The sequence below is a fragment of the Pseudogymnoascus verrucosus genome (genome assembly GCF_001662655.1).
Source record: "Pseudogymnoascus verrucosus strain UAMH 10579 unplaced genomic scaffold scaffold_22, whole genome shotgun sequence".
Lineage (NCBI taxonomy): Eukaryota > Fungi > Ascomycota > Leotiomycetes > Thelebolales > Thelebolaceae > Pseudogymnoascus > Pseudogymnoascus verrucosus.
In genome coordinates, this window is record NW_017263673.1 from 17,849 (window position 1) to 37,280 (window position 19,432).

General features: G+C 50.0%; 8 protein-coding genes across 8 annotated transcripts; 2 read left to right on the top strand and 6 right to left on the bottom strand.

Moving 5' to 3' along the window:
- Positions 1-562: 562 nt before the first annotated feature.
- VE01_05269 (uncharacterized protein) lies at positions 563-1,521 on the bottom strand (the record flags this gene model as incomplete). The annotated part of the gene is made up of 2 exons (XM_018274734.1): positions 563-976; positions 1,051-1,521. 2 exons carry the CDS (start codon positions 1,519-1,521, stop codon positions 563-565), a joined length of 885 nt encoding a protein of 294 aa, XP_018130310.1.
- A 250-nt stretch (positions 1,522-1,771) lies between these two features.
- On the top strand, positions 1,772-2,652 carry VE01_05270 (uncharacterized protein). The gene is made up of 3 exons (XM_018274735.2): positions 1,772-2,121; positions 2,246-2,413; positions 2,468-2,652. Exons 1-3 carry the CDS (start codon positions 1,798-1,800, stop codon positions 2,594-2,596), a joined length of 621 nt encoding a protein of 206 aa, XP_018130374.1. The 5' UTR covers positions 1,772-1,797; the 3' UTR covers positions 2,597-2,652.
- Positions 2,653-2,662: 10 nt separating this feature from the next.
- On the bottom strand, positions 2,663-4,755 carry VE01_05271 (uncharacterized protein). The gene is made up of 2 exons (XM_018274736.2): positions 4,401-4,755; positions 2,663-4,340 (listed from the first exon to the last, which is right to left on the bottom strand). Exons 1-2 carry the CDS (start codon positions 4,559-4,561, stop codon positions 2,870-2,872), a joined length of 1,632 nt encoding a protein of 543 aa, XP_018130373.1. The 5' UTR covers positions 4,562-4,755; the 3' UTR covers positions 2,663-2,869.
- Positions 4,756-4,878: 123 nt separating this feature from the next.
- SEN2 (tRNA splicing endonuclease subunit sen2) lies at positions 4,879-7,425 on the top strand. The gene is made up of 2 exons (XM_018274737.2): positions 4,879-5,002; positions 5,236-7,425. Exon 2 carries the CDS (start codon positions 5,272-5,274, stop codon positions 7,207-7,209), a length of 1,938 nt encoding a protein of 645 aa, XP_018130376.1. The 5' UTR covers positions 4,879-5,002; positions 5,236-5,271; the 3' UTR covers positions 7,210-7,425.
- A 184-nt stretch (positions 7,426-7,609) lies between these two features.
- Positions 7,610-10,946, bottom strand: VE01_05273 (uncharacterized protein; the record flags this gene model as incomplete). The annotated part of the gene is made up of 3 exons (XM_018274738.1): positions 7,610-8,054; positions 8,110-10,047; positions 10,093-10,946. The coding sequence occupies 3 exons, from the start codon at positions 10,944-10,946 to the stop codon at positions 7,610-7,612; spliced, it is 3,237 nt and encodes a 1,078-aa protein (XP_018130375.1).
- Positions 10,947-11,555: 609 nt separating this feature from the next.
- On the bottom strand, positions 11,556-14,862 carry VE01_05274 (uncharacterized protein; the record flags this gene model as incomplete). Its single annotated transcript, XM_018274739.1, has 4 exons — positions 11,556-12,614; positions 12,667-12,756; positions 12,806-14,769; positions 14,823-14,862. 4 exons carry the CDS (start codon positions 14,860-14,862, stop codon positions 11,556-11,558), a joined length of 3,153 nt encoding a protein of 1,050 aa, XP_018130378.1.
- A 624-nt stretch (positions 14,863-15,486) lies between these two features.
- VE01_05275 (uncharacterized protein) lies at positions 15,487-17,008 on the bottom strand. The gene is made up of 4 exons (XM_018274740.2): positions 16,954-17,008; positions 16,382-16,897; positions 16,089-16,326; positions 15,487-16,034 (listed from the first exon to the last, which is right to left on the bottom strand). Exons 2-4 carry the CDS (start codon positions 16,503-16,505, stop codon positions 15,635-15,637), a joined length of 762 nt encoding a protein of 253 aa, XP_018130377.2. The 5' UTR covers positions 16,506-16,897; positions 16,954-17,008; the 3' UTR covers positions 15,487-15,634.
- An 855-nt stretch (positions 17,009-17,863) lies between these two features.
- Positions 17,864-19,003, bottom strand: VE01_05276 (uncharacterized protein; the record flags this gene model as incomplete). Its single annotated transcript, XM_018274741.1, has 2 exons — positions 17,864-18,594; positions 18,667-19,003. 2 exons carry the CDS (start codon positions 19,001-19,003, stop codon positions 17,864-17,866), a joined length of 1,068 nt encoding a protein of 355 aa, XP_018130379.1.
- Positions 19,004-19,432: the final 429 nt, after the last annotated feature.

Sequence of the window (19,432 nt, forward strand, 5' to 3'; positions counted from 1 at the left end):
GGTCGGATGTCAGGCAAACGGCCTTCTAGAAAGGCGCATCATTATGCGGATAAAGAGGTGCTAATTTACCCCCCCAGGAACAACCTGCATGACAACCCTAGTATTTATAGTCGGGGGTTTGTCATGTATCGCCTTCCCATCCCTCGGCCCTGAATGCCAATCTACATGTGTGCGTAGAAATTGTTTCGTTTCCAAACTGAAACCCCACGGCAATCGGCCAAACCAAGCCACCCTTCCGCTGTCTCATCTCCCTCCTGCCACCCCCAGAACAAGAGGCTTGCAGGCCGTGTCAATAGTGTCTGTATCGAGGTATAGCGCCCAACGACTCCACATTACCGCATGTGATTTTACCGTAACTGGCAGACAATCGAAATCTTTTCGGTAATCAATGCATGCCCTTCGTCAATTGGGCCAACTGATTGGGCTCTCAATATCGCCAGCCACTGTGATAATATAGCATGGATATATGTTGCTGGCAGCAGCCGGTCCGCCGAACCATGTTTAAGCGGGAAGATGTCTCGGCCCGTTGCTGAAAATGGCGGCAGCTACTTTGGGTATCTGATCAACCAGACTTCCTTGATTTGTTTGAGGACCTCGGGCGGTCTCCGTCGTCGTCTGTCCGCCCCCTCTTCTTCCCCTTTGGGCAGTCTGCCAGGAAATGCCCAGTCTCCCCGCACTTGTAGCAGGTCCCCTTTGATGCGCCGCTGGTGCCCCCCGATATAGATGTCAAGTTGTTCAGTTTCACGTTCTTCTTCTTTCGTTTCTCGGCCAGACGGAGTAGTTCGGCCTTTTCTGCCTTTCGTTTGGATTTCCGCTCAGCCTTCAGCTTTTTGGCCGCTTCGTCTCGAGCAGTCTTCATCAGTTGGCTCGTGGGGTCGTCGTCGTCACTATTGCTACCCTCGGCATCTTCTTGCTCCCCGCTATCATTATCCGAGTCTGAATCCGACGAGTCGTCTCCTTCTGGATCTTGTAGTTTCTGGTGTTCATTAGCAGCGGCGCTTACAGCGGGTTCGGAGTATCTCCCAAATGGGATAAATAAATGCCTCGTACCTCTAACTTCCGGTTGAACTTCCCAAAACTCCTCCGTCCTGCAAATATAGCATTATCCGAGGTCTCCTCTGCCTGATAGATTACCCTCGGTGTTGCCGCGGAGTCTCTGTCAATTGCAGAAAAACTGGCCTGCTGTATCTTCAAGTTTCCCCGTACTGGCCCTGTCTCCGAGCCATTTCGTTCGAAATTTAACACCCATCGTGTATCGCCAGCTTCGGATGCCTGTTTATCGAGCGCAATCTGACGTTTCGCCTCCTCGCTCGCAAGGGCAGTCTCAATAGCCTTCTGGTTGGCCAGGGCATTTACGTCGAAACCAGCCAAGGGAGAATCATCAGGCCTGGTCTTTTGTCGTTTGGCAGAGGGTTGGTCGGGTGTCGATGGCGAGGAGAGGGGGGACGAAGCAGCGGCGCGTTGCATAAACTTCATCGTCAAGAGACGGGAGGACATGGCTTTTGGCGGCTTGCCTGCCATGGTTGGTGAGCCCGACATCGTAGCTCAACTGTGATTTCCAAATGATAAAAAATCAATGTGATACGATTGTGAACTTAGTTTATGAAGAAGTTGCTTCTGTATCCGTTATTTCGAGAGTTGGGGTTCTGGGACCTCTTCCCTTCGTCAAAATAATTTCCAGCCTTGCGATGATCCGATAATGTGCTTATGTAAGCGGATATCTCCGAACTTCAAGTCCCCAACTTCACCTCATCCACCAGAACGCTTTGCTCAATTGCCTTTCACCACCACCTCAAGATGCTCTCAACCGCCAATAGACGTGCAGCGCTACTCCTGGCACGCCGTGCGCGCGCGTCGGCCCCAATCAGCTCTTTCCGCGCCTTGTCAATCTCTAGCAGGGCATCGTCGAACGCATCCGTGCCGAACGTTTCGAAGACGAATGAACTACCTCAAGGGAAGCAGCAAGAGGATGATGTGCTAGTGCATGAGAACGTTGAAAATGCGCAGAAATTAAGGACCATGCAAGAGCCCAACAGGGCGACTACTTGGTCGAGGAGCCAGAAGACGAGGGAGGCCGCTATGTCCGGGCCAAGATTTGAGCAGACTATTGTCGAGTTGCAGGTGAGCAAATACCCCATGAGGTGCATGAAAAGGTGTAGAGAGTGGCGCGCTACGAATTTGTGATATAATGGGAGATGGGTCTAGATGGGATTTATTGTGAGACTCAGATGCTAACGCCCCGCAGCCTGCACCGGCAGCAGCTATCGAGCTCATCCACCAGCAACCAGTCCGCTGGATCCACGAGAGGACAGTCGAATGCGACGGCGGTGGAGGACCACTGGGTCACCCCAGGGTCTTCATCAACCTCGACAAGCCGGAAATCTGCACCTGCACATACTGCGGTCTGCCATTTGTACGTACTCTCATCTCAAAATCCAATGAAGTGGGTTCTAACCATCACTCACAGGCCAACGAACACCACCGCACATACCTGGAGTCCCTCCCTTCTACGCCATACCCTTTGACTCCACAGGGAAACGCCGCAGAGGTGAACTTGAACCAGCGCGTTACTGATGGTGCCTTTGAGCAAAGATAGATCGACGATGATAGACTTGGGTTGTATATATTGATAGTAGAAATGAGATGTATTAGGCTATTTCAGCTTAGTTGTTGTGAAGATCCGTTCGACCTCGTGCCGCGTATTGTATCCTTTTGTATTCTGGTATATAATTGTGATTAATACCAGACCAGCGTGCACAGAGCGAAACATCGACCAGGGAGTGCAATACAATACTTCATCTTTTTCATTAAACATATTTTACCTCTCATTACTATCGTTTTGACTTTGTAGTCAATAATCTCATCTATTTTAGTCACTCCTTGCCTTACTTGTGACTCCCCCAGGCACTGCCTCATCATTCGACTCATCCCCATCATATTTATACACTTTCATGTCCATGCCCACCCAGAAGGTCTTATTGCGCCATTTCACCGTGGTCCCCCCCAGGACAGCAAAGACCCAGATGGGTAAAGCAAGCACCTCTCTCCCAAGCCATGCGGCAAGCCATTCACCAAAACGCCTTCTTGGTCCTTGCGGTGGCCGGGCAAAACTTGGAGTATCTTCGTCCAGTTCTACCGATGCAACAGAGTGCAGCTTGTTGTACGTGAGCCGATCAACGCCCATCCAGACCGTAATGTACATTAACCAGACGATGAAGAATGCTGTCCACGAACTTGGCAGTCCTAGGGCCTCCCGAAGCGGTGGCAGGGTAGTCATGGCAAATGCAGCGTATGCTGAACAGAGGATACTCTCAACGCCCGGCTCTACTAGAGTTGCGAGGATGACAGTCCATTTCCTAACCCTGAGCCATCGTACTCGCCTGGCGATGTAGTCCGCAACGCTGGTGGACGCCATTGGCTGGATAGCAACATCTCCAAACACCAGCCCGTGATTCCTCCACTTCTCGCCATTGGCTTGCCCAGGCACATTGTTGCGCCATAGAAGATCGCCTATAAGGTGGTCCTCGCAGATATTGTTGGAAAAGAAGTCGATACCCGGTGAATAGGGCGATGTTGCGGCCGAGGTAAGGCTGTCGAGGTGGGACCGACGGAACATATTGGACTTCCCTACTATACAAGGCGCAACGGCCACGGTATTGATAGCTGTGTAGAATTTGGCATGTGAGCCGGCCATGAAGATTTCTTCCAGGCGACCCCCACCCCAGCTGAAAAGTCCGCCGTTGCGCGTGGGGAGGATTTCTGAGCCATCTTCGTTGGTTTCGTCGGTCAGAAGCCCGCGAGCCTCTTCGCCTTTGCTTGCGCCTACACTGTCGACGACAAGCGGTAGTTGATGCACAAGTTTATACGGCGTAAGACGCCGACCCCCTGGTGCAAATCCACAAAGCTTGTCTACCATCCGCCCAGTGACACCCTTTCCGACCCAGACGTTGCAGTCCATTACCCACAAAATATCGCCCTTGGCCTCCCTGTACCCGCGGCTCATGTTTCTGATCTTTGGGTTTGGGCCCAAGTTGTTCTCCTGCCCGGCATCCCCGCTGAGGTTTGGGTCATCTTCCTCGACAAAGACCTTCGCGTCGAACCCGGGGAAGTCGGCGATGAGCCTCTGAAGTGTTGCGTATGCTGGATCGCTACGTGAAGCGACGCACAGGTATATCGTCAGCTTATCTCGGGGATATGTCTGCTTGAACGTAGCTGCCAAGCATTCGTATAGCTGAGGCTCAAGTCCTTTTACAGGACGAAGGATTGTGACGTGAGGAATCTCATCTTCGGGGAGGTCGAGGGATGCAGCTGGAGTTGGGATTGTGGAGTAGCGGCGGTAACTATAAAAAAATAAGCTTTCTAGAACATCAATCTGACATTCAAGGGGGAAGCTGGCTCACAGTTGAGTGAAGCCGATAAGCTGGACGAGCAGGATAAAGGAGCACCATGCCGCGCACGCCCCAGCAATCCATATCACAAATGTAGAGGTCGATTCATGCTGCATAGTCCCGTCTCCGTCTGAAATGACTGGGTTCACTGTAGAATACACCAAGCTCGCCATGCAGCGCCGTCTCTTCTTCGCCTCTTCTTCTTCTTCTTCTTCTCTTCTCACTTCTAAGGTTGTTGTATATGGTTCATGGTTTTTTTCCCGTCCGGAATCCCCAAATTTAGGATGTACAGATGAGCTACCCGTTCAGTTTAGAGCAGCGTCGTGGCCGGCCTTCCGGTTGGCTTCGTCAGTAATTTTTGGGAAGGATTACGGGTCAGCAAGCAGCGGAGCGGGGCGGGGTGGAAAGTGGTGGAGTGGGGCGGGATTTAGCAAGTTACCCTACTCGACCGTGTTAGACGAAAAACAAATTCCTCACTTCTTCTCTTCACTTCTACTCTCTCTCTCACAACTTCTTCAAAACAACAATCTCTAATATTCCCTCTACCTTTTCTCCATCTTTCTCTTTCCCCTTCCATAGCTTCACTTTAGAAGCTGTACGAAATGTGGTAATACGTAAGTCTTGTTCTCTTTCAAAACATGCCCATTTGAAGCTTCCATGGAGCTCCTCTTCTTGCGGTGATGACACATTCCGTGGCCTAGAAACCGACTTAACTTTGATTGTCGTTCTTCTCTGTTGGCTCAATTCTCTTCTGAGAAGACTACAACGGTATCTGAGCAAGAATATCACATTGACTTGGTCGCAACAACAACGATGAAAAGAGAGACATGCTGACCAGAACTCTCAGGCAGATGATGTATCAATGAAGATCTAGGTCTCCGTCATGGAAGACACAACCCAAGTAGTCACAGCCGTCAATGGCGTACAATTCAAACCAAAAGAGTTAATAAATGAAGCATCTTCCAAACCCGACGTTGTCGTCAATGGTGATCCAATCAAGCCTGAGATGAATGTCAATGGAACCTCCACAGGGTCAAATGCGACCGTGGATATAGCTTCTCCTAAGAACGGAACTGGCGGTAATGGCAGACCTCGTGGGCCTACCAGGTCACAACAGATAAATAAGCTATATTCCCACCCTACGCCATTACGAACCTTCCCTCTCCCAACCTTCGTTCCACATAATCCGATCTCCCTGGTCCAAATCTTGTACACATGGCTCCAACAAACTATCAGTCCCCCCTCGTCACATCCTCAGGCTCTATATCACGGGGTATTCTCGCCGGAGCTTCGCTCTATCCATGTCACAGATGAAAGATCTGCCCATGCTCTTTGGCGGGAAGGGTTCTTCGGTAAAGGCAGCTTAAGTCGGAGTGAACCCAGTTGGCTTGACCGTGAGAAGCGCCGAGTTGGTGCCAACGCCTCCAAGACGAGCGAAGAAGTGACGAGACAGAGGCGTGCAGAGAGACAGCAGGCCAAGTGGGAGAGGGCAAGAATCGGCCGCGAGGCTATAGATCAGAAGCTGCGAGAGGAGCTGGAGCTCGGAATCCTGTCAGACGCGGCCCTCAGAGACAACAGCAACAACAGCAAGGACGAACCAACCACTACGACGTTCCTTTCACCTGTTGGTCCAGAAGAACTGCTGCGTCTACCAAACTCTCGATACGACGTACGCCTTGTCAATGATCCGACATCTGCCCTGTCCAACATTACAAGCCCTGCAATTGAACAAGCGAACGTAGCAGCCGATGATAACAAACCTCAATCGATCAAGAAGGCATTCGTTCCACCTGTTGGCCCAGGAGAATTAGTGCGTCTGCCAAACTCGCAAAGCGACGTAGACCTTTGCAGTGGTCCAACGTCAATTGTGGCCAACCGGGCGGCGACCACAGTGGCGCAGGATAAAACAGCAACTCCGAATGGGCACGCGATATCACCGGGATATCAAACCCCTCCCGCCACTGAAGTTGACCTGCTACTCCGCCCACTCTACAAACCGGGTTCCGCGAAGACTTCGGGTGAAACCGAGACCTTTACATCGACAAATAGCGATGTATCAACTGAAGAGACTTCAAACCGGCCTAAACCTCTGAACCGCAAGAAGAGTGTTCGATTCTCGCCCACTATTGAGCAAACCACATTCCTACCATCGGATCCCATCAACGCCGACTTCTCCAAACTTAGATCACCAACTCCACCGAAAATCACTGAAGCAGACGACACACTCGTCGAACTTCACAACCAGGAACACATCCAACTCACAATGGAAGAAGCCTTCTTTCTCTCATATGGCCTAGGTGTCCTGTCGATCCAAAACGCACAGAGCAACCTCCCAATCCCTCCTCAAGACCTTCTGTCGCTCTTCCGCCAAACTTCTTCCTTCCCTGTATCGGCCACGCCCCAAAACAGACCAGATGATCTGTTCATCATTTCATATGTCGTTTACCACCACTTCCGCAGTCTTGGCTGGTGCGTGCGCGGCGGCACAAAATTCGGTGTCGATTACTTGCTATACAATCGCGGCCCTGTCTTCTCACACGCTGAGTTTGCGATCTTGATCCTACCGACATACAGTCATCCTTACTGGTCTAGCGACGATGCGATTGCGAAAGACGTGGAAAAGAGGCAGAGCAAAAAGTGGAATTGGCTGCATTGTGTGAATCGCGTGAATGGCCAGGTGAAGAAGACACTGGTACTGGTTTATGTTGATGTTCCTCCACCTGTGGATGAGGAGGGTATGCGTGTTGATGAAGTGCTGGCCAGGTATACAGTCAGAGAGGTGGTGTTAAAGAGATGGCTGAGCAACCGTAGTCGGGATTAATGCGGCTCTCATCCCAAGTTGGATTTTATCACGAGACTGGGTATATATAGGTTGGCAGTTTGTTCTTGTAGATGTACGACTCTCAATGACGGGCCTGGGAGGAAACGGAGTTAAAGGGACGGATAACGGTCATATTCCTGTATGTATTGTACTATACTATTTGTAACGATTATACGATGCACGAAGCAAACTAGATTTACGGAATCAAATCTTGCTTGTATTCAAAACAGTCTAACTAAAACTATCGTATCGTGACTATCAACCACTACCAAATCGTGCCTTTCCATCTCATCTCAGCTCGCATAGATAGCCCGTAATTTTTAAAACATGAAAACTTATATAGCGGCATATCCAATCTCAGTAAACCAGCCCCTAAGTATCCCCCTTCTCTGCTCGCAAATTAAACCAACGCAGGTCCATCCCATCTAATCTTCAAACTCGTTGGGATAGGCCAGATATCACTCCAATCTGGCTTCAAATAGACAGTGTAGCCATGCTCAGCAGGCACCTTCCTCACCCCTTCCCGGTTCGCTGGATCAAGCCTCAGACCCTTCAGCCTCAGGATAGCCCTGAACATTGTCGTCATTGCGACCTTGCTCGCGTCGACGCCAGCGCACTCATGGGGCCCATAGCCATAGTGGATGTAGCTGTCCAGTGGGCGTGTGACATCTACCTTAAGTGGATCGGGGAAAGCGACTGGGTCACGCGAGGCGCGCACGATGTTGGCAAGGATGCGGTGGTTCTTGGGAATCTGGACGGTGCGATCGTGGTCTTGGACTGTCATGTCAACCGCGGCCTCACGGAAGAGACCAGCGGTGTGGCGGAGGCGGGCGCCTTCCATGAAACTGGGTCTGTTAGCTGGGAGATGCGGTGAGGGGGCGTTCAGGTGCAGTGACTTACTAGTGCAACAACAGGTCCTCACTCTCAACTGTCTCGTGCTCTGCAATCTCTTGCATCTTCGGCAAGTGCTCGATGCCTTCTGTGAGGTAATAATCCACAACTTGGGAGAACAGCTGGCTCTGGTTCGCTACCATGCTACTCGCCGTCGGTAAGAGCTGTCCCCAGACAACTTCCTTCGTGCTGAGACCGCTCTGTAGTAGCCGTTGGATCGTGTGCAAGCCATAATCCTCAAGTTGACTCTTTGCCCGTATCTTCTCAACAAACTCAGCTATCTTTCCAAATCGAGACACAGACTCTACGTTGAGCAAGACGAGGGTCCCAAGAGATTTCGCGAGCATTTTGGCGGCCGTCTTGAGCGGGAATGATTTCTTGGGGTCGATGTCATAGAAGATGGCGAAGAAGAGGAGAGACAGGATCATACTGAGTTCTTGCTCCGTGTAGATACCGCGAGGGTTATCTTCTGTCTTTAACGGCAGCGAGAACAGGCTCGCTGAGAAGTGCGCATGTGCCAAGTTGCCCACGTCTCTCGTAATGTCGACGCAGTTCGCACCGCCTATCTGGTATGTGTATTTTTTGAGAAGCTTCTCGGTGATGTCTTGGTAGAAGGCTTTGACTTCCTTTTTCCAGTCATTAGGATATAGGGCCTTCATGACAAGTTTTCGCGATTCCTCGTTCGCGTTATCGTCACCCGCGAGGCAGTAAGTGTCGCCGTACCGTTCATTGGGCTGGGAGACGAGGAACTCGATCGAGTCTCCCCAAGTAACCTTCCAGTTAGTCTTATCATTCAGTATCTTCACTACGGCATCATAGCTATCAATGGAAACGACCTCTGGGGTCACCTTCGGAGGATTCCAGTCGTAGAGTTTGGCTGTGTCGAGATTTGTTTGGATAACAAGATTCTCGGCTGGCGTGACAAATGGAAAGTGGGCGTAGATGGAGTTGCCTTTGAAGGCATCCGGGAAGGCACCAAGGATCAGCTTGTACATGACACAGCCTTGGTCAACTTTCGTATCAAAGTTGCAGGCTGTGAACCCCCAGTTTGTCAAGGCTCTTCCATTGAAATCGGTCGTGTAAAAGCGATCACCGCGAACAAGAGAGACGGCATCAGATAGGATAGCCCGGCTGATGGTGTAGTTGACGCAAAGACCGGACCCAGGTGCCTGAGGAGGCTTGGCTTTCTCGGCCGTAAGGCCAGGATAGAGCTCAACGAAGTCGGGCGAGTCGTACAGATTCTTGAGTTTCTTGGCTACTATAGGGTCTGGGTTGATTTCCTCGAATGTCTCATGTGCCTTCAAACCGAAAAATAGGCGGAACTCGTTGAGGCTTGCCAGGTTCCACTGGCGGGCCTGCATTATCCCAAGGATTTCGATACTTCTCATAATGGTAGGTACTCTGTTGGCTCCGAATGAGCCAGCGACATCCAAAATCGACGAAGTAAGGATCTCCACAAGGCCTTCTTCTGGTAGCGTTCCATCTTTGTTGCGAGTAAGCCCGCCAAATGGACGCTCCAATGGGTCTTCGGGCAGGCCAGCGACGACTTTTCCAAGCCCTCCCATGAGTTCATGGAGTGGCATGTCCTTGTGATTTTTTCCTGGGAAAATCCTTTCGTACTCCTCCTGGATCCATTTATCATCCCGCTCCGAGATGGCCGAGTGCCAGCGGTAAATGAGATTAAACTCGGCGGAAACGCTGTTGCCCACTCCCTCTGGAGCGGGAACATTGAACATAGTCTTTGTGCTGACGGATCGTGGATCCAGGGCCCATGTCGACGATGTGCGATTCAAAGACAAAATCGTGCGCACATAATCTTTCACAATGATGTTGACATACAACCCGCAGGTAATGAGCCTCGACGTCTGGAATAGGTCCTCGTCATACTTTGCCCATTTGCTCGCGTCATCGTCCTTCGGTTTTGTAAATCGGCCATTCTCGTTGATCCTAGTTATGTCAGCTTCATCACAGCGATGCAACCAAAATACTCACAATGCCAGCATTGTCGCGGTTTTATTATGGAACCTGTTGAACATAATCAACATGACTCCGACTCCCGGTGGCAGGCCCAATGTCCTTTTCTCAGAAAAGCAGTCCGGTTTCAGCTTTCCATCCTTGAACGTGCGAATCAGCTTCTGTTCGTCTCCATTTTTCCCGTACAATGGACTGAGGTCCAGATAGGAGCTCGTATCAGAGATGGTGTTGTCTTTGCTATTAGTACAAAATATGTCGTGAGTGATAATGGCGGCCATGTAGAACAGAACGCTGCTAATTTTGTTCGGATGCTCTTCAAACGCATCCCCACGGTCCATGAGCTCATCAAAGATATCCCCGGGGTCCGGAAGTTGGATATTTTGCAGGATCACAGGCTTCACAGACCGAGCGTAGTGACTGCCCGCCTGTCCGAGACTTGGGTGGCTGATATTGTTATTACGGCCATCGGCCTCTCGGTATTTATATTGGCCCCCTAGTGACGAAAGAGGTGGGTGTGGCAGGGCATCCCACAGAGTGTTCACGAAGTTGTCTGTGAGATGCTTTCCTGTCTTCGAGTCCTCGGGTAGGCGCGACAGGCCTGTTACGAGGCGCTCGAGGAGGAGAGTGCTGTCATCCTGGACGCCACGTGCCTGGTCGTGAAAGGATTCGAGGAGAGCCTGGATATCCTCGGGTTCTACCTTCCCTAAGTCGGCACGTTTCGAACCATCAATTTTGAGAGGCTCGTTCGAGGGTCTGTGAGGGTAGGCGGCATTGACAGGGCCAAGGGAAGCATTGACAATGGCGGATACCTGGCCAAAGGCGCCTTCAATTTCGCCGCGGATAGACGTGTGTTTTTCAGGTATGGAGACCATTACGTGTGTAAATGCGGGGAAAGGCGGAGGACGGATAGTTGGATAGAAGGGGATATGATATGTATAGGATCTGCGGTATATACAAAAACAGAAGGCAAGAGACGCAGCAAGGGAGATAATGATGATATATTAAATCAAGAAGTAAGAAAAGGAAACCCAGAATATATATCCCGAAACACCCACATATATATGTACAGATATAGAGCGGTCTAGTACAGAACAAGGCTGTACGCGGCTGAGATACGAAGAAGCTGAGTGGGAGAGCTGATGGTGGGCTACATTGCTGAAGATATTCCCACGGACCAATCAGTTGCGTTGGATAGGGGAGCATCGACATGCCCCGCACGCCTCCGCCCCGGAGGGGCCGATAATTGGCGCCTCGGCAACCAAACACGTTCCCTCCCACGATGCCATTCTGACATTTTGTGGCCTAATCCAGGCACAATTGAGGCACAGCGAGGCTCAAACCGCTCACCGTCGTCGTATCATCCTGGGCGTTCGGGGTAATAAAAACGTTGCATTGTTACGGTATGCTCACTGCATGTGCCTAGTCCCTAGGGCTGTGTATCCGAAATTGGCAAAAGGATTGGGGCCAAGACTACCAGGCATCTATAGTATCTCTTCTAGTCCCTCCCTCCCTGCATTTCGCTGCGACTGTCGAACTTGTTCCGTCTCTTGTCTCGTCAGCTCCTCTTCCTCCCTGTCTTCGCTCGGGCTAGCATCATCGTCATCATCATCACTGCTCTCCCTCTCCCAGCTATCCTCTTCCCCCGTGGCAGCCGTGCCCGCTACCTCTTCCTTGCCCTTCTTCTTCACGAAATCCTGCGTGTGCGCCTCCGCCATGATCTTAGTAATCGTCATCCGTCGTCTCAATGTGCCAGGCCCCTGCTCCTCAGCCCTAGCCGTTGATGATGTCCGAGCGCGGAACCGGCTCTGTCCCGGGCTAGGAGTGGGTCGCAGGCTACCCGAGTGCACCTTCGCCATCTCGGCGTTCTCGCCGTCCTCGCCAATTGGCCGAACCATCGACTCGGAGGCTGATGTCTCATCTGTATCGTGCAACTTGTAAGGAAGCGGTACGTCGCGCGAGGCTTTAAAGCGCATCACGTTGGCTGCGTGTTCGTTCTCAACACGGAACAACGTCCAGACACCACGGCGATTAGCTTCCGAGAAGGAGATGAAGAAGGAGGCAATGGTGCTGTGCTGTGTGTTGTGCGTGAAGAAAGCGTAGAAGATCCAGTTGAAGCGGAGAAGAACATCAAAGACTATGGCTGAGTAGTAGTACCATGGTGATTTGTACCCCAAGACTGGTCGAAGAAACTTATGTTTCGCAGACGGCTGGAGTAGAGACCAATCCATGAAGAGATCCCAGAGCGTAGAGTAGATGGAGTTTACAACGGCGATAGTGATGAAAATGGCCAGGTGTGTATTAGACTCCTTGATACGGTACAGAGACAGTGTGATGTAGTAGAGGATTGTTGTGCTGTACTTGCCGAAATTGGCAAGATGTGGAAACGCAGACCGAGTATCGTAGTATCGACGAAGGCATTGCAGAGCACGCCAAATTCCTGGAAGCGCTGTGAAAAATCCGAGGAGGCGAGAATGCCCAGAGTTGCATTGTGGTGGGTCAGACCAGTGATTCGCATAAAGGCAAAAGAAAAGCTCAATATTCTAGAGGATTGTCAGTCTATCAATTGCAACAAATGGTTAAGGGTATACTAACAGCCGTAACATATGTCAAAGAACAGTACATATCTCCCAAAAAGAAATCTCGAAATTCAACAGGGTATAATCCAGCGAGAAGTAAACGCCACTGCTCAAGGTTAGCATTTATTCCATTAGTTCGATACCGGATAACTCACATGTGCATATGCAAACCATCTCCGACTCTGATTAAACAGTATCGGTGCAGGCAAAAAGATAAAAACCAAAGTAAGAAAAATTAAAATGACAGGGTAGTACAGATACATGTCAAGACTGCCGACACCCGAGAAATTTATCCAAATAAATAATCCAAGCAGTAGTGTGAGGAATGAAGGGAACTCTGCCAGTTGCTTCCAGTCGAGATTGTTGCGCGGATCAAACTCGAAAATAAAAACGTAGTTGATTTTGTTAGCAGCCCAGACGCTGCAGTCGAGGCAGAAAAATGAAAACAAATATAAAGCGAGGAAATATCCCCCATATATTTGAAGTAGATAACCAGTGCGTAGATGGATTACTGGGTCGGAATGATTCCGAAGGATGGCGGCAGCGTTGACGACCCCCTGGATTCCAAAGACCGCACCGGTTCCAATAAGGAGGCCGCTGCGGAAGGCACTGGCCGTATGCTGTCCCAGTTTCCCATTTGTGCTGCGGAGCTTGCCCATGGCCACTTTGTGGTTCCCGCGCTCAAAGTATCGAGCATAGAGGTCTTCGACGGCGTGAAGGTGGCTATCGAGGACGCTGCTTTGGACGAACCAGGCCTTGTTGACCTTGTCCGACATATAACGCAAGGGTGGATGGGCGTTTGCTGCCTTGTCGTACTTTTTGTTGATCTTCCGGAACGCAGTTCGGTTCAGCAAGGCATATGACTTTAAAAGTTCAAGGCCACGGTAATACTCCTTCAGGGCAAGTTTAAGCTTCCTCTTCGCAGACCTATACGGGACTTCATGTTGATGAGCTCTCCGGACATAGTCTTGAGAAGGATCCGTCCCACGCGCTACTTGCGTTCCCTCTGACGGCCGGAGGTTTGGCGTGAGGTGCATATCGCGCAGCGCCTTCGAGTTTACGCCAAGTCTTTGCCCAAACTTTAGACCATCCAAAGCCTTCGTAACAGGTCTTCTCAAGATATTCTGATTGTGAAGGGGCGTGCCGCTCCCACTGGAGGGACTAGGGTTTCCGGAAGTGTCATCAATCGACTTGCCTGCCTCACCTTTACCAGCCCGCTTTACTTTCCTGAAATTTGAAATTTCTTCAATGCGACGATTCCTCATCTCGTGTAGTTGTCCCCTCAGGACATTCAGCCTTTCCTCCGATTCGTCTTCTTTCTCCTTGTAAAAGGTCTCAACTTTGACCAGCTGCCCATCCATCCAGTCGAAGAATTCCTTTTCCTTTGCCTTCACATAGTCCAGGGGGATCATATTGACATCCAACGCCACTTCATCACGTCTCGCCCCAGAACGCGACCAGATTCGTTTCAGTAGCGGCTTTGGGTCTCCAGGGCTTGAGATATTCGCTGTGCTCCCAGTTACGGTCATCGAACTCCCGCGATTGAACATGTCCGCGATGGCTGGTCGTTTGGGTGCTGTGCCCTTTTCCACAACGGTATGCGCATTGTATGGACCCGGTGGCGCCTTATCCGCCGCGCCACCTCGATGGTGCGATCTAGATGTCTTGTCCGTGGCTCTTTCTGGTGGGCTACTGTCGATTCCAGTGCTCAGCGCCGGGTCTGGCAACTCGAGATGTACGGGACCATAGTCGCTAGGCGGCGTGGGTACAAAGCTTCCATACTGCAACTGTGTGCTATCTGGGCTCTCTGTCTCTTTTCCATTCCGCTTGTTTATGAGGATGGGCTTTGAGAGTTGGTCGCTCTCGTCGGAGGTGGGGCGTGATGCGGTGCCACGTCGCTCAGGCAAGGAGTTGTAGCCATGCGTCGTAAGCTGACGCTGAGGCGCAGGAAGCGCTGCCTTCCTAGTCAGGGTCGGAGAGCCGTTGCTTCGATAGAGGTCGCGCGGGTTGAGTTTGCCGGATCTAGGGGTTGCGTTTGCGTTTGCGCGTGCGACAGCTCGACCAACGGCCTTGACTCGCTTCTTGCCAGCCTTGTAGTCAAGGTATTTGACTCGCCATTCTAGGGGATGAATGTGAGTACGTCTCAACGAAGGGTTACACTGGCTGTCTCACCTGGAACAAGGTCCTGCTCGAGCTCTTTCGCAAACTTCATCTTAAATGTGTGCCATGCAATAAGCTATAGGATGAGCAAGTAAATTTGTGGGATACATGAGGAATAAATGATATAAGATAAGTCTATAATGCTCTGTCCATGTTCTGACCAAGTTTCTGTCCAAGAGGGGCGAAAGTGAGGAAATGTCAAGATGTCCAAGGTGGGGAACGAGAGAATTAAAAGCAGGGGTGGTCAAAGATATGCCATACGCCATAATGAAATAGCTGATTGGTTGGTTGTGAGAACACCCCTGCCACTAGAAAGGTGCGTACTATATATAGCAACACCATGGTTCTCGAATTGTGCCTGACGAGATGGGCTGATGGAGCAAAATAGCTCCATAATGATAATAATTAATAATAATTTAATAACAACAATAATTAAAGGGCTTAAAAGACTTAAAAGACTTAAAAGACTTGAGGAGTAGTCAGCTATATTTTAGAGATTTTAATAGCAGTTACAAGAATTTTTATAATGATTTATTTCACCGAATACAATTTTATTTTCTCACCACAAATATAATAAACTAGCACTAACAAACAATTTATCACGCCGTTATGTTTAAGGTTACCAGAGAATAAATATATAGACTAATGGCACATCTCATGGCACTCTATTATCTGCTAGCACAAAATAGTTTCCATGTTCTTAGTTATGTGTGGCTGGCTGTGAGCGTGCCAGTACCCTTTGGTATTCAAGGGACACCATCAAATATATATACTAAATTTAATACATATACATAAACTTCGAGATGCAACAAATGCCGCTCAACTTAAACACAGCTACCCGCAACATTCGTGTTGGTGACAAACTCAGTAAGAGCGGTCTGGCCGCAAAGAACACCTCTAACAAATGCGTCGGCGACAGCGAGGGCGCCAGCATTGCTGGTGTGAGTGTGGTCATTCGGGAAGTAAGAATTCACGGTTGTCGCGCCGCTGGCCTCGAAGGCGTTCGCTGTGTACTGCCCGTGGTCGACGTAGTCAACACCAGCGTTGCTGGCTGCTAGTGCCGCCATGCCGACAAATCTAGATCCGCTGTACACGAAAGTGCCCGACTCAAAAGGGTTGTTGGGGGTCTGAGACGATATTATCACAGAAGCACCCTTGGATTTGATGGCATTGGCGGCATTCTCGAGGTATCTTGGGAAGGTCAAGACGGTCTCCGCAACACCACTGCAAGCGGGTGTTAGTGCACTATCTCATGTCTTAAAAGATATTCAAACTTACTTGTATACCGTCTGGCAGGTCTCATCTCCTGTTCCACCGCAATCAGTTCGGCCGTTGTCTGTTGACAAGCTTCCTCCATCATTGTGGCCAAACTCGATGACGACGATGTCCCCAGACACCACGGTGTTGATGATTGTATCGAATCGGCCTTCTCTCGTAAAGCTTCGAGCAGATCGCCCTCCAATAGCATTATTAACTACCGGGATAGATAACGAGTCGGCGAGATATTGTCCCCATCCTAGGACAGGAGTTAGAAGCAGGTAAAGGCTTGCAAAGAATGACTAGAGCCATACCATCTGTTCCCGTTCCACTTCCACCACCGTTCTTAGCCATTGTCGAGTCACCGGCAAGGTAAACCGTGGCCGCGCTTGCTGCCTGCGACATGGCAGCGAGACGAAGAAAGTTTACTGCCACCATGATTGCGATGTTGCAAGAAAATTATGAAGCTTGAGGAATTGATCGACGCTGGAGCTATGTCTTCATCCGAGGAGCGGACATGCGCCAGTTTAAATACTTGCAAAGGTCAAAAGGCATGACGTGGATTCAATCAAACGAGAAACGGCGGACGAAAGGGAATATAAGAAATAGATTGAAGGGCGGCATTAATACCGACCAACGACGGCACTCTGAGATCTAATCTTGGAGACCGCGGAGTAATTGCGAGCGAGAATAAACTGACGATTCGCGGAATTTCTCTGTCCGCGCAGATCATTCATGCGACTGAAGTGCACGGGAAGCATGGCGGCTAGTCCTTAAGCTTAAACCAATGGATTAATGTACACAAATGCTGTCCATCGTTGTGGTGGAAACTGGGTGGATCTGGTCAGTGTCATCGAAGAAATGGGCTATAGGCCCTTCTGCCTACCGATTCAGTGGAGGAGGTAGAAAACCAGAGACCTTTGTGCATAATTGCTGTGCTCAATGAGAAACTTCAGGTTTCAAGCTCATCCAAAGGTCGTTAGAACGCTAAGTGTATTCAGTTCCAAATAGAGTGGCGGTTCCAGGACGCGTCTACCCCGCATATTTCTCCATACTTCTCCACTTACCCGGCTCTTCCCCGCCATCCCCCCACACTTTCGACTGTTAATTCACACCGAGAAATATGGGAGGCCACCTATCATGAAGAACCGATCATCGCACTACCGACTATTGCTTATATTGAGTTTAAACTCCCGGCAAAGTACCCATCCCTTCTTCCCTTCTGATATTCACATCATGCCAACAGTCCGTCCTCATAACTTCTAAATCGTAGATATGGAAAGAACGATTACCAAGCAAAGGCTCAATCGTAGCTTCCTTGGGGATTGTTAGCCGTATATATGGAAAGAACGATTACAAGGCAAGCTCAGTCGTAGCTTCCCCCGAACTTTCAATCCCTATATTTGGAAAGAACGATTACCAAGCAAGCTCAGTCGCAGCTTCCTGGGATGATTTCTAGTCCTATATATGGAGTGTGAGGTGCCGATGACCTCATTGTCGTAGAGTAGGAAACTCTTAGATTTTTTCTTTAGTCCTTGATGAACATAGGTCGCATATTGGGTTAACGGGTCGATGATTTGTTTGGTTTGCTATAACTTCTAACTGATGAAGAGATGGACTTGAAGAAAGAGGCGAACATATTGGATGTGCATAGTGATGGTTTCACAAACCACCTAACTCAAGTTGTTAACTTGAGAGGCTTTATAAGCAAGATGTATGAGCCTATGTAATGTTACCGTTTCAAATGCATCAAACGCAAGGGATGTCTCCATTGACTGGGCGCCCTACACATCTGTTCATATGTCCAAGCTGAACAAATGCGCATTCACCGCACTATTAGGCATCTCTGCTCTCGATAGCACCGCCTCAATATTCTCCATGCTCAATCTCTCAAAACCGATATGTGTATCGACCGTCCCACCCGCATTGTGGCATGTGAGCATGACTTCTCTCCTATTCTTTAGCCTCTCATTCACCTTAGGCTCAAAGGTATGCACATCCAGCATCGCAGACTTGATATGTCCACTATCGATGGCATCTGCGAGGCTCTCCTCATCAACCAGGTTGCCGCGGGCGACATTGATAAGCCGAGCACCCTTCTTGAAGTGTGCGAGGAGCTCCGCATTGACCAGCACCTTGCCATCCGGGCTTGCCGGAGTAGCGACAATGACACAGTCCGACTGGCGGACCAAGTCCTGCAAAGTCGGCACGAATGCGGCGTGGACCTCTGCCTCAACTTCGCTGCTTTTTCTCTTGACATCATAGTAGAGAATCCGCATTTTAAACGCCGCAAAGGCCTTTGCAGCGATAGCTTGCCCGATGTTGCCGAGACCAATGACGCCAAGAACATGACCGCGGGGGTTACGGCTCAAGGCAGTGGCATCGAGATGGCAGCGCGTAAAGCTGGTTGGGTCGCTGGCTGCGGTGGTGCACCACGTGAGCTGGCGGAAGGTGGAGAGGATGCCGAACAGAGCGAAGTCTGCAACCGACTCGGTGCAGGCGGCAGCCGAGTTGCAGTAGATGATGCCTTGAGGGTGTTAGAGAGTGATTATACGATGATTACCGCGCTATTCTGCACCACGTGAGAGGGGAAACATACCGTGATTTGCAAGCTCATCAACATCTGCCCAGTCGTATCCGGCGCCCGCGCTCGCAAAGACTCTCACACCCTGTGGCAAGCAGCTGATTAACTCAGCATCCCACTTCCCCATCTCCCCGCCGGTCGACCAGTAGGGCCTGAATATGGCATTAAAGTCCCCCCATCGTTTCTCCTTGAGTGCCTTGATGAACTCTGGTCTTTGCCTCTCCTCGGTGGAGGGCCGGATCACAGTATAAAGCTCGCAGAAGCGAGCATAAATGGCCTCATTATATAAGATGGGATCGCCGATATGGAGAACAACCGGTTTCGGAGCTGGGTTATTTATATCGGCCGTCATTTCAGAACTGACTGAGTGGTATTGAACTCAAGGCGGTGTGGTTATTCTCAGAGGGGTGCCGTTATAGTTAGATATTAAACACGCAAGTTCGTATAAATCGTAAAGCATTAAGTGCAGCAAATGTGAACGTGTAAATAGAAAACGGCAATGGCACAAACGATATCAATGAGATAAGAGAAGATTTGAGCTGGTTGGTGCACAGCTTATTGCACAATCCGCCGCATTCGTACCTACCCCGTTGGTATCCGCTGCCACGTGCTCTCCCTGAGTGGACAGCCAAAAGGCGGTCTGCACGTGACTCCACTTTTATCATATTGAGGTGCATACATTACCAATTCACTATAATCATGATGCCATCGCAAAAGTCAAATAAATATCCATATATATATTCTCCTCTCAATAGCTACATCCATATAACTAACTAGTGAG